Source organism: Heteronotia binoei, chromosome 2 (genome assembly GCF_032191835.1).
Source record: "Heteronotia binoei isolate CCM8104 ecotype False Entrance Well chromosome 2, APGP_CSIRO_Hbin_v1, whole genome shotgun sequence".
NCBI classification, from domain to species: domain Eukaryota; kingdom Metazoa; phylum Chordata; class Lepidosauria; order Squamata; family Gekkonidae; genus Heteronotia; species Heteronotia binoei.
Window position 1 is genome coordinate 19,991,313 of NC_083224.1, and position 12,664 is coordinate 20,003,976.

General features: G+C 42.1%; 1 protein-coding gene across 6 annotated transcripts in view; it reads right to left on the reverse strand.

Annotated features, from left to right (window-relative positions):
* DIDO1 (death inducer-obliterator 1) overlaps positions 1 to 12,664 on the reverse strand; it is a 72,232-nt gene that overhangs the window by 22,230 nt on the left and 37,338 nt on the right. For all 6 annotated transcript variants that reach the window (XM_060230646.1, XM_060230643.1, XM_060230640.1 and 3 more), the window contains exons 8-9: positions 2,618 to 3,101; positions 292 to 451 (exon numbers count right to left, since the gene is read on the reverse strand). In XM_060230646.1, the coding sequence (XP_060086629.1) occupies positions 292 to 451; positions 2,618 to 3,101 (644 nt within the window). The remainder of the gene's footprint in view (positions 1 to 291; positions 452 to 2,617; positions 3,102 to 12,664) is intronic.

Genomic DNA, 12,664 nt, shown 5'->3' on the forward strand with positions numbered 1-12,664 from the left:
CTAACGGATCCTGACCAAAGATCAGAAGATACAGAATTGGCTTTGAAATTGCTAGTTTCATAAAACATTCTCTTTGGTGATACTTTCTACATACTGAAGAGACTAAGTCATTGAGATTTCATCAGCAATTCTGAATGGAAAAAAATTCTGGTTAATATTTCTCTTCCACCAAAGGCTTCCTAAGATACATGCTATCATTTATATTAAGGGTGCAGTCAGATCAATGCCTGCTTGCAGTTCAATAAAACTGGCCATCGATATCCCTCTTCCCTCACTTTCATACACACAAACCTGATTTTTGGGATCCTTGAGATTGAACATAATGCTGCGATATTTGCTCTTATATCGAGTGTCTGTAGCTTGGAACAAGTTAAACATTTCCTTTTCAATGTTCAGTGCAATCTTTCCCACTTCATTCTCTGTCATGACCAGATCATCACTATCATTTACTCTACCAAAAAGCGAAAAAAAAATTATTCAAGAATAGCAGCACGAGTAAATATCTTAATATAAATGCACTGAGACTTCTGCAAATTGTTCTGCAGACAATCTCAAACAACGTACTGATCTCAAGAGGGAATTCTCATGCTTTCAGTTCCCACAGCTGCCGTATCCTCCCTGACATTACAAATAGTCAGTTCTGCCCATATAATCATAGAATATGTAGGCCCACTCTGATGGCCTTGAGACTGCTGGCCTGATGATCTACCCAGCATCTGAAATAAACCTCCCATCCTCTTTATCTCTTCCTCTGAAGCTACAGTCAGCTGGACCTTCATTTCTCAGGGAGCAGAAAACTTCCATATTTTTTTCGAGACTTCACTCAGCCTGAACCTCTGTTGGCATTTTGAACAAGGGAAGGACCATTAAGAAGGCCTAGTTTTTTTTATATGAGCCAGAGAACGTTAAAGCCAGGGCTCAACAAAGCTTAGATACCAAGGTCCCCAGAAATTTCATTGTGGCACCTAGTATTTTCAGCAATTATTTTATCGTAATCTCTCAGCAATCCTCTGTAAATATGCAAAGCTTACTGATATTTCACATCAGGAAATTGTTTTGTTGCATGACATAAAATGCATGTGAATGAAGTTCTTGCTGATATGTTAACTTTACAACACTTTAATGGTGGCAGAACATTTCTCAATCAATTGCTTTCTATACTGGCTCTGATATTTAGGGTAAGAGATTAGCCTTCTGTTGCAATGATGACAATCAGGATTAATCCATGTTTACCTATACACTTATACAATTTTATCATAGCTTTAATAAAATTAAAAGAAAATGTGAAGAGCTTAAGGTTCAGTTTTGTGGTAGCAATAATTAGAAAAGATGGGTTATTCAAGATCAAGGTGCCCTTTATTGGCATATAAGATGGTTAATAAAATACAAAACCCTGAAGGCTGAAAATAGACTGGTTCCAAATTTTTCAGGCTGACTCCTAAAGCTGATTTGTTAAGGTGCACATTAAGGATGTTGAAGTCCCCACTGAAATCTGACAATTAAGTGCTTGATTTTAGGGTGACAAATAGTTTCTCTAAATATATGTCTCCTATCAACACTGGAACTCTCTTCCATGACAGTCTAGCTTTTCTAGAAGTCTACAAAAGCTAACCAGCACTATTGTATCTGTCTAACTATGTATTTGTATAACTGTTAAAAGTACAATGGATAAATGAGTAGCACACTAATTAGAATGAAGCAGAACTGGCTTGTACAGTAATCACTTTGGGATTCATTTAAATTTTAACATTCAACAGTAGTGACTATCAGAGCTTGCATTAAAAGCCAACATTAGCATGATGACCTGCGCGAGGGATGAAGGTAATGAATAAAATCTCCCATCCCTTTGGCTTCAACTGGTGATCTATGCTGTCCAAGGTAGGAATGCCACTTATTAGTCAGCAGACACCTGTCTCTATACTGTGGAACCATGTAAATTACAAGTAGTGGGTCACGCAATTCACAGGGAGAATGGGATTTCCTACCACTGACCATTCACAAGTCTAATCATCCACCTGAACTCTGAACCCCAAGCTGCTCCTAGTGCCTGCTGCTATTGAGCCCAGAGTGGCTCCTGAATGGCCTGTGCTACTACTCCAAGGTAAGAAAGAAATAGTGCTACTTTACTTTTGGGGGGATTTCAACTCCTTGTGTATTTTTTTTAGCAATGTAGATTTTTCTACCAAGCTGGGGAGTGCCCCAAGTTTGCAGAAAGATCTGTTTAGTCTCCACAGGCCCCAAAACTGCAATCCACAGATAGGGGCCATATGTGGCTAATCGCATATAGATTTCAGAACCTGCAGTATAACAATTCTGGGGAGATTTAAGATGATCTTTTGCATTTGGAGCCTTTCCCTAACATTTAAATTTAATGTAAGTCTCTGCCTTCATAAAAAGTACAATCCTATGCTGAATTACTCCAGTCTAAACCCATCGAAATCAAAATGCTTAAACAGGAGTAACTTTGTACAGAATTGCACTGTAAAACATGTCACTACAAAACACTCCTGTATTTTAACATTAAACACTTCACTCGCTTTAGAGTTGCCAAACTAATGACTCCATATCACTACAGCAATGCAAACAAAGTATTCTGAAATATGCTGGTGGTTCCTACCTTTTCCACAGAATCTCCTTAAGGGATCGCCGTATATTTTGTCGAATCTGGGAATTAGGCTGCGACTGACCAACACTTGCTGCAGATTTAGCTTGTGCTGCAGACATCATAAAAGATGAAGCAGGTGACATCATGGGCTTTCTATATCCTCCACCCATGCTAGAAGATGCAAGTGTTCTTTTAGGAATGGAGGATGTACCATAGGACAGAGGTGAAGGCTTCGATGCCGACACAGTGCTTGCTGCAGGTGAACCACCTGACACTGAGGACTTCTTTGGTATTACCCCTTTGAAGCCTGCAGCAGAATGCTTAATAGGGTGTTTAGATAGTAAAGTACTAGTAAATGCAGAGGGCTTCTTTGGAGGCACATTTCTAGTTTGGGAAGACATCTGTTTTTCTACTGAAGAAGTGGAAACAATAATTTTCTTTGAAGCTGTTGAAGATTCTACTGGTTTATCCTCATTCTTCCGCTCCTCTTTTAGTGCTATTAAAAGAACAAAATACAACAAGATGAACATGAAGTTACTACTTTGAGAAAACAAAAATCTTTAGAATAGATCATAATGGGTGTGATCAAGTGAAGGCCAGGTATGTACTTAACTCTCCAAATAAATCAGAGAGATGTAAAGCAGCTCACCTTTAACTAGATCATTTCCCCAATGATAGATATCACAGTGGGATTTCTAAGTTTGCATTCATTTACGAATTCTATGCATTGTTATGAAAATATGAACAGGTGCATTTTTGCTTATGATCATTGGGCACAGCATGCAAAGGGGCAGCTGGACAGAAGCACACAAGATGCAGTCAGAGCTTTCGTTTCCCCTCATGTGCCGTTGCACTGTAGTTTTGAAAAGAGGACGGCAAACAAGGTTCCATTAGGCCCTACTGGGACCATCTTTATGCTGCATCTGCAACACGATCGTGCCCAATGTTCACTAACAAGAAAGTCAAAATGTACAGCGGGGGGATAATTTCATGTATAAATCTTTCATGTTTTTCAAAATAAACTAGAACCATCTTCAAGGATTGCACACGTATGTCAAGATAAAACAGAAACCAGTGAGCATAGAGACCCTTGGTTAAAATTAAGAGCTATCATTCTTTACAGCCAGGCCCTTTCTCATGTTTTTCATTTATTCCACATAGTCCCATCAAACCCCCAACTATATATCTTATTACAACAAACAGAAGAAGGGAGAAACACTTATCTCCCACTCTATACAACCTCCGCTGACTTGTCTTGTACCAACATATGTTGAATTACCAGTATTATGTAATAACCACAAAACAGGTGAAGATTAAATTATCTCAGAATAAGTACTAGAGGGTAACAGTATTATGCATCTCCACAGTATCATTTCACCAGAAACGTGTGATTTCTGCCACATGTCTTATTTCATATACCTTGATATGCATGAAGTTGCTGAGTTTAATTTCTGCTTCAACAAACAACAAATACAAGTTATCTAGGGGTTCATGTTTGCTAAAGAGGGAGGCAGGATAAGGTTTAACAAAGGAGCAGTTGGCTGGGAAAACAGCCAGTGTAAGAATTCTGCCTTGACCAATAGCGGAACTTTTGAGATCAGTGAGGCACCATGCTTTCTCGGGGGAAGTGCCCAGAAGCAGAGCCCCAAGTAAGCGCAAAACACAAATATTGTATCATATCCCTCTGTATCTGCTGTATCATATTCCTCTGCTTTATGTGCTTATCAGTGATATTTAATGTCGTATTTTAAAATATATCTTAATTTGCTATTTTACTTGCTAAACATTTCTAATACATACCTCAAACCTATGTATTATAACAAATATTTAAATATGATATTCAGAACCAGAAGCAACTGTAGACTGCAAGTGTGGGGCACTCGCACAATGTAATGCTCTTTCATACAAAAACATGACCTCTATCTAGAAAATCAAGTCTCGGGGAGTGGGTTCATAATCTTGCCTTCTCCTGACATTTATACACGCAGAAATAGTTGGGGGGGGGGGGGGTAGCTAAACAAGATTAAACCATATGAGCCGCCACCTAGACACTGACTCTACATACACAGGTCTGTGTATGTAGAGTCCGGGCCGGCCCTCCTACTAAGCAAACTAGGCAATTGCCTAGGACCCAGTCTTCTGGGGGAGATGAATTGGGCACCCCCCCCCCATGTGACTTGGTGACATTAGCAGTGCGGGATGTGTGGCAGAAGTCAGCCTTGCTTAGGGTGCCAGACAGTCTGGGGCCAGCCCTGTGTAGAGTACATGTTGGTGACAACAGGCCTGAACTGAACTCTATACAACTAGTAGCTACTATTAAAACATACACTATCTTAATTCAGAACCAAACCAAGTAGGCAGCTATATGAATTTGTAAGTGCGTCAAATAGGTTTGTCACTCTCCATTAGCGGCTACAGATTTCCTAGGATAAGAGTGATCTTGAGGCAGCAGAGATCAGTTACCTAGAGAAAATGGCCACTTTAGATGGAATCTATAACAGCATTATAACCCCCTGATATCACCCCCCCCAAATGCCACCCCTCCTCAGGCTCCATCCCAAAATCTCCAGGTATTTCCCAACCCAGCATTGGCAATCCTAATATCAAAGCAAAATGGAAGACAATAAATTTAGCTGCATTCCAACCATCCAGTGCCCAACAGCAGTGCTTTATGGCACAAGTATCTCTTACATAGTACAACATTTACCCCCAAAATGCTTTCCAGTAAATTTATGCAAAAATGTATTGGAGCTAAATGTGGAAATATTGCATTATTTATTCATTTTCCTAACCCTCCTGCACAATGCATAGTTTGATCACTCATTCAGGCACTCTGTATTTTTACTTTGGTATAATTATGTATGTCGATGACACTTGCCTTTATTTATCAACATGTATGTTCATCTTAATGTATGTTCATCTTATCAACATGTATGTATACCATCTTAATTTGTGTGCGGTTCCTGTTCAATAATGGAAAGCATGTGATGCAAAGTCAGAAATCTAAACGCCGCAGCAAAAAGCATTTCATCTGCAGAAATCCCATAGGCAATGACAAACTACTAGGAGCCACAATCCAGAGCAAGATAAATTTCAGCTCCTTAAACCCATTTCAGCTCCTTAAACCCACAAGATGCAATACAGCAGTTTGGCTTCCTGCTTATACACTTCTAACTATGTCATTTTGTTTTTACCATCAAGTCAATATGGTGACCATCAATACCATCAAGCCCTGTGGTGCAGAGTGTTAAAGTTGCAGTACTGTAGTCCTAAGCTCTGCTCATGACCTGCGTTCGATCCCCGGCGGTAGCTGGGTTTTCAGGTAGCCAGCCCAAGGTTGACTCAGCCTTCCATCCTTCCAAGGATAGTCAAATGAGTACCCAGCTTGCTGGGGGTAAAGTGTAGATGACTGGGGAAGGCAACAGCAAACCACCCCACAAAAAGTCTGCCGTGAAAACATGAAAGCAACGTTACCCCAGAGTCAAAAACGACTGGTGCTTGCACAGGGGACCTTTCCTTTCCTTTCAATATGGTGACCCTGTAGTGTTTTCAAGGAAAGAGACATCGAGAGGTGGTTTGCCATTGCCTGCCTCCACTTCATGACCCTGGTATTCCTTGGTAGCCTCCCATCCAACTACTAACCAGGACCGACCCTGCTTAGCTTGCAAAATCTGGCTTGCCTGGGCAGGATGTCAGGTATGAAAAACATATTTAGCCTTTAAACTGTAGACAGGGTCATAGTGGCTTGTGCTCATGTAAGTAAGGGCTGTCATGTGCTTGACTGCTCCATCCTACAACCTCAATTATAAAAGGTTGCTAGGAAATATTTGGCATCTATTCTTTTCCCAATACAACCAGGCATGTGCCAGAAACAGTCCCCCTATTACAGCTCTGTAACGTTCTGCACAGAACTGCAGATGCTAACTCTGAATATAGTCAGGTGATAGTAGCTCTTGCCACTGCAGAAGCACAGACCCATTCCCTGACACCACCAGTCTCTGCCCACCATCAGCCAAGTTGCACTGGGATTACTGCCACACCTTCCTCAACCTATTTCTCTGTCGCACAACAAAAGTTTGACAACAGCGCTTGGCCATCCGGTAGTAGTAACTGCTGTCAATTCAGCTGCAGTAGTAGTGCCAAAGGTCAGCACAACAAACGTTTGATGCTAACACAGCGGTCATTGCAGCCAATTCTAAACAACTACAGAACATAGTAACTAGATGTAACCAGGCCACTAGAAATGCAGATGCCTAAGACATATCACTGAATCTCAAAAATGTTTTACCATTTGAGTGATAAATCTACAACCTCTGAATTCAAAATTACTGTTGCCTTTATAGGCAAAACAGACTTGTTGATAGCAAGTAGTTCAAGACAATCATTTTCAGGTTTTTATCGTAAACTTTAATGTTAAGGTTCCCAAAGTATTTGTGCTTGGTTTCATTGCAGCTTGAAGGCCAGCAACAGCTTCAGGAAGAGATTTTTTTGTTTTTAAAACTTGCTGCCTCAATAACATTAGAGAAATACCACCTCAGTTTACAAGGTGTCCATGCAAAGCTACTCAGGATCCACATGTGGCTTTTGGGGTAACAGTGTTCAGAAGAGCTGGTAGTGTCATGTCCATGTGGCAGCTGCCCCATATTTCTGCAAAGTGGGCAAGGCCCTAGCCTGAAGAGTTATGTAGTTGGCAGCTGGTTCTGCAACCAGAATGGATAAACTGCAAGCCTTCTTGAGGTGCCAGCCTCATCCCAGTGAGAGAAGCAGATCTGGCTTAGTTTAGCAACTGTGAATTCAGCAATCCATGAAGAGTGGTGTGACTCCCGCTGTACTACAATCTTGCTTTTCGACACTGCCGCTGGTTTTCCCGTCTTCCCATTTAGAGCCAATTATACTTGGCCCCTGGAGTCCCAGGTGATGGCTTTTATCTACTGCAAGTGTTCTCTGATTCTTCGTGTTCCTTCCACCACCACTACCATGTGACCTACTTCAGGAAATTTAATTGGATCATCCTGATGGCAAGTGTCTCATCCTTACTGCTGCAAGGATAGGTGTAAAACTGGGCAGGCAACGTGACAAAGTTTTCAGTGGTCAGTATATACATATTCTCCCACTGGATCTTAAATGAAGGCACAACTCTGCTAAAGTAAACACTGGTTGACTGTGCAAGTTAGGAACATGCAGTGCAATAGAAATTGCTGCCTGAATGAGAAATAGATCATTTTCAGAAGCTGCTTTCTACTTGCTTTCCTTCAGAAATATTAAGACCCCCCCCCCCTCCAAAAAAGGATCCCCTTCCAGCTGGATTCTCTAGGTCAGAGGAGGAAGATCCTCTAAGGGCTGCAGTGCTCCCTTTCTCAGCAGGTGCCAGAAAATGGGTAACGCATTTCATGTGGCTGGGTACATTTTTGCTACTGAAACTTCCTTTAATGAAAGTTGATTGCTGATTTCCTGCTTTTGCATTTAAGCAATTCAACAGTTACAGAACTACCTGTAAAATCTCTTCAGCAGTGAGGGAAGCCGTGAAAATAATAATCGGGAAAAAGCAGGGCCTGTAATGTTAAGTCCTGAAGTTAGGTCAGGCATACATTTGTTTATACCATCAAATTGTGTCAAAGGTTGAAGCACAGAGGAAAGAGCATTTGGGGATCAAAGGCTCCTCTCCTGTTCTAATCTCTAGAGAACTGCCCATGTAAACAGCCAGTCATGAATAAATCTGACACACACTGTGGAGCTGCTTGCTCACAAAGAAAGACAAATTGGGGTAGTCAATTCCTGACTACCTCTGTGCCATCATCAAAAACAGATCCCAGTCATGCAGCAGTCTTCAAAAATACTACACCAGACATATTAATCTGCAGTTCCTGGGTATCCATGTGGAAGCAAGTAAGGTTTCACTGGGTTTGTTTTTTAAAAAGACATCTTGCAAAAAGAGCCCACCTACACAAGTTTTTCAGAGCACTTCCAGAGGAGGGGCCCCAGCACCACCAAGTGGTCTGCAAGGGGACAAGATGCTAAAGACAGGGCTCATGCGTTCAGCTTGGTATTTCAGCACACTCCTCTCCTGAAGCAAAAGACCTTGAGTGTACTGGTGCCGATATACACACACTCACTCTCTTGTGGCTTAGACAATAGCAGCGTGCAGGAAAACAAACAGGCTGTATCTCCAGGCAACCATGCAGATGTAAAAAACAAAACCAAAAAACCCCAAACAGATGGGGTCTCATATTGCTTCCAGGATTCTTACGCTCCTACTCAGGAAGCAGGGTCCGGAGTTAGGGGGTGGGGGGGAGAGAAGGCAGACATTTGGCAGCACAGAAAGCAACCACAGCAGAAGTCAGTCCAGATCAGTCGGCAGTGGGCAGGAAGCTTTGAGGCTTCCGTGCGGGAAGAAGAGGTCACGAGATTTAAGGCACAGTTGTTGCTTGGCAAGCCTGAAAAACAAGGTGTGCTCCAAAGAACCTTCTGCCTGGAGATAAAACCAATGTAAGCATCATGGGATTTCATTTCATCCCGAATAATACAGATCTGTTCACAATACAAACATCTGCACACAAACCAAGCTCCTCCATCTCTGGACAAAGGGGGTGGGGGGAGGAAAATATTTACCTGTATAGATTCATACTAACTTCTACATGCAAGACAACAGATCACTGAGACCCAGTCGCACAAGAACCTGGAAAGATCCTGCAAAATAAAAGGGCTAAGCAACTCCATCTATGCTGCAAGCAGTTTGATGCACAACAGCCAGCATCCCCCTAGGTAGGAGAATCACAAAAGCATTACTCACTGCTAATTAACCCAGAACACAGACGGCGTATTGTCTTCCAAAACAGCTCTGCACCTCCAGGATAAGCTTTTCAAACCTATATTAAGTGAATAAAAGCCTGGTGCCACTCAGATAAAAAGTGGAGCACTCAAAAGCTTGCTTTCTGTTGTTATTTTGATCAATCTTTTGTTTTGGATTTCAAGCAGAGGACTCCCTTAGGGCTCATTAGCGAATGTCTTCCTTTGGAAACAAGCCAAACTGACAAAAAGATTTCAAGGTTATAGTAAACTTGCCATCTTTTAAAGGAATTATTCTGTTCTTGGGAACTTTCTTCAGTTTCCTGCACACAGTATGATACTGACTATATTCTACTGAGCTGAGCCACAGGCAACAATACAATAGGCCAGCGTTGCAGCTCTGCAGGCCCTCCTGCCCTCACTCAGGAGCAGCAGGAATGCCGACTTGGACAAGCTGGACACTTTGCTCTGAGATTCGCCATGTAAGCAAAAATATGCTAGCACAGAATTAGGTGAAAATAACACTGAAAGTATCTAAAGCTGCTACACTGTACTGGTACATATAATTCCTATATCACTTCCACATCTACACTGAGAACTGGTTGTCCAGTTCACATCATGGGTATCAAGGTCGTACATGCTTCCATTTGTCCACGAGGAACAGAATGCATCCGCAGCTGCCTAAAAGAATAGGCCAGAGGATTCAGGGATTTCCTGCACTAGGAGCTGCTGCTGTTGAAAAGGTGCTACATGTTCTGCTTACGATCTTTCTTGAATTTCAACTGGACATGAAGTCCCTCATGTGTACCTTCAGCTCGCCAGCCTTGCAGACAACCAGTCCTGAAAATCCACAGCCTAGATGGCTACGGCCAAGTTTCAGAGGGCAACTGCAATAGAACAGTTAGATTTGGGTCCAGTAGTGCCTCAGAGATCAACAAGAGTTTACCAGTCTACGTTCTCAAGAGTTAAAGCTCCCCATTGTCAGACATAAGTAGAAGTTGGCCAAGTTATGGCTATACTCGGGACCCAGAATGTGACTAAAGATTTGTCCCCTAGCTTGGCTGTCCTGTCCTAGATAATCTCTCTCCCCACAGCATTGGTACAAGCCCAGACTCAGCCCACTTTTTAATTTGCTAGTGCGCCTGAGAATCCTTTTCCAAAGCCAGTCCATTGTGCCAGCAGGCTTTTCAGTGGCAGAAGCCATTGTCTTGGATTGCACTTGACTGGAGCGTGGTGAAGAGTTAATGGATCTTAGCCAGGAAATCATTTTCCATAGCAAGCAGAACAGCCTCTACTACACTATCAGCTTCCACAATGACTTGGACACACTGACACTCTACAATGGCAATGCTGTGCTTGATCAGCACTAGCATCCTTTTGGGGGAGTGGGAGAAAAAAAGCTGTAAGCAAGCTCTCCTGCCGCAGAAGAACTCTGTGCTTGGAGCAGCATGAACACGGAAACTTAGTATTTGGGGGGAAAGAGCTCCTCGCTGCTGTCCCTTGTTCACATTTCCCCATAGATATTGTGCTTCCATTCTACTTCACAAAGGGGTTCACAGATCTATGCTATTTAGCTACTAGTTGAGCGAGCCATTAAGTGATTATATGATTTTAAATACTAGGTTTCAGGAAGAGCTGGGTTGCTTAATTCACAAGTAGGACAGTGATAAGGTTTTATATTCCTTGCACTTAGGTCGCATACGCCTTGTATTTGGAACAGCAGAGTAATCAGGATTTTAAAGTGGGTTATATCCAGCCACACAGTTCAAAAGTTTTATGGGCACTTAGCTTCCTCAAGGGGGAGGGGAGATATTTCTGCTAACCCCAATGAGCCCCCCCCCCCCGAACAGCAAAGTGAAGTTCCATAGTGGGAGAGAGCAGCAGAAACTGCTTCTCGTAGAAAAACCTTAATCACCTTTAAATCTTCAGAATGTGTGGCTGGATACAGGTCAGTTTCCCAAAGTTTTAAAAAGCCTATTTTTTTCTTAAAGTATGTCATTTACAGTATGCTCTCCTCACGAAAGCCCAAGGCAGATTACAGTATAAATCAATGCATCAGTAAGATGAGACATGCAATAAGCAATGTAATAGGATTAGGACTGCAGAAATCCTGACTCCACTGGTTTTTTTGGCCACTGTGCGACAGCGTTGGACTGGATGGGCCGCTGGCCTGATCCAACATGGCTTCTCTTATGTTCTTCTCTTAAAACTGATACCGAGCAGAATTAAGTGTTTGACAGAGTCCTGCATGGTACTTCACTGAAGCAGTTGAGCCACAAGAACACATTCACAGTTGAGTCTGTGCTCTGCCGAGTTTAAGGAGGAATTCAAAAAGCCCAGTGCAGAACCCACAGAAATGCCCTGACCTGGATGACCCGGGCTAGCCCTATCTTATCAGACCTGGGAAGTAGGGTCAGCTCTGATCAGTATTTGGAGGGGCGAGCACGAAGGTCGCTACGTGGAGGAAGGAAATGGCAAAACCACCTGTTTATATCTTGCCATGAAAACCCTATGGCAACATCATAAGTTGGCCATATCTTGACAGCATTTTCCATCACCACCATTCCTATATGCTTCATGTGTGGTCCTTAGCCTATTATTTTCACATCAACAGTCATTTATTACAACTACTTCGCGTTACAAGATTAAGCATGCACGTATTACAGCATGCTGGGACTTCAGTTTGATCCAGCAAATTTCCAGTAATGGAAGTCTCCCAAGAACAGCATTTCAGGGGAGCAGCAGGACGACGGAGATGAGAAATTTCCATTCTGCTGCTGGAAACCTTTTCCACTGGCTCCAATCCAATATCGGCTAAGTTATTGGAGAATATTTCAAATTGATCCTATTTAGCATGTTTCCTTTCCTTTTTCTTTTGAAAGGAGACCCTTTGTCATTGTCAGCTGGTATTTTTCACCATCAGTAAAGTTATTTTTTTCTTTACAAACAGCACAAAGTTACATCCTATTGACATCCTGATACTGCATTAATGGTTCAGTACACAATTTTTTAAAAATGTGCCTAACGTTGGAAAACCAGACCTTTTCCAGAGCACTTTTGAGAAGTCTTCACATAGAGACCATTAAGTCTCATTTTTAGAAAATAGCATATTGATTCCTAAGAGGTAATGATCCAAGCTCTGCAGTGGAAACTAATAAGGAAAAGATTAGTAAATACAGTCTAGCAGACACTACGGCTGTATTCCCGAACTTGATTTCAGCACTGTGCCCACAGATTTCTGAAAACTTGATTTAACTCAAGTCCTGATTATTA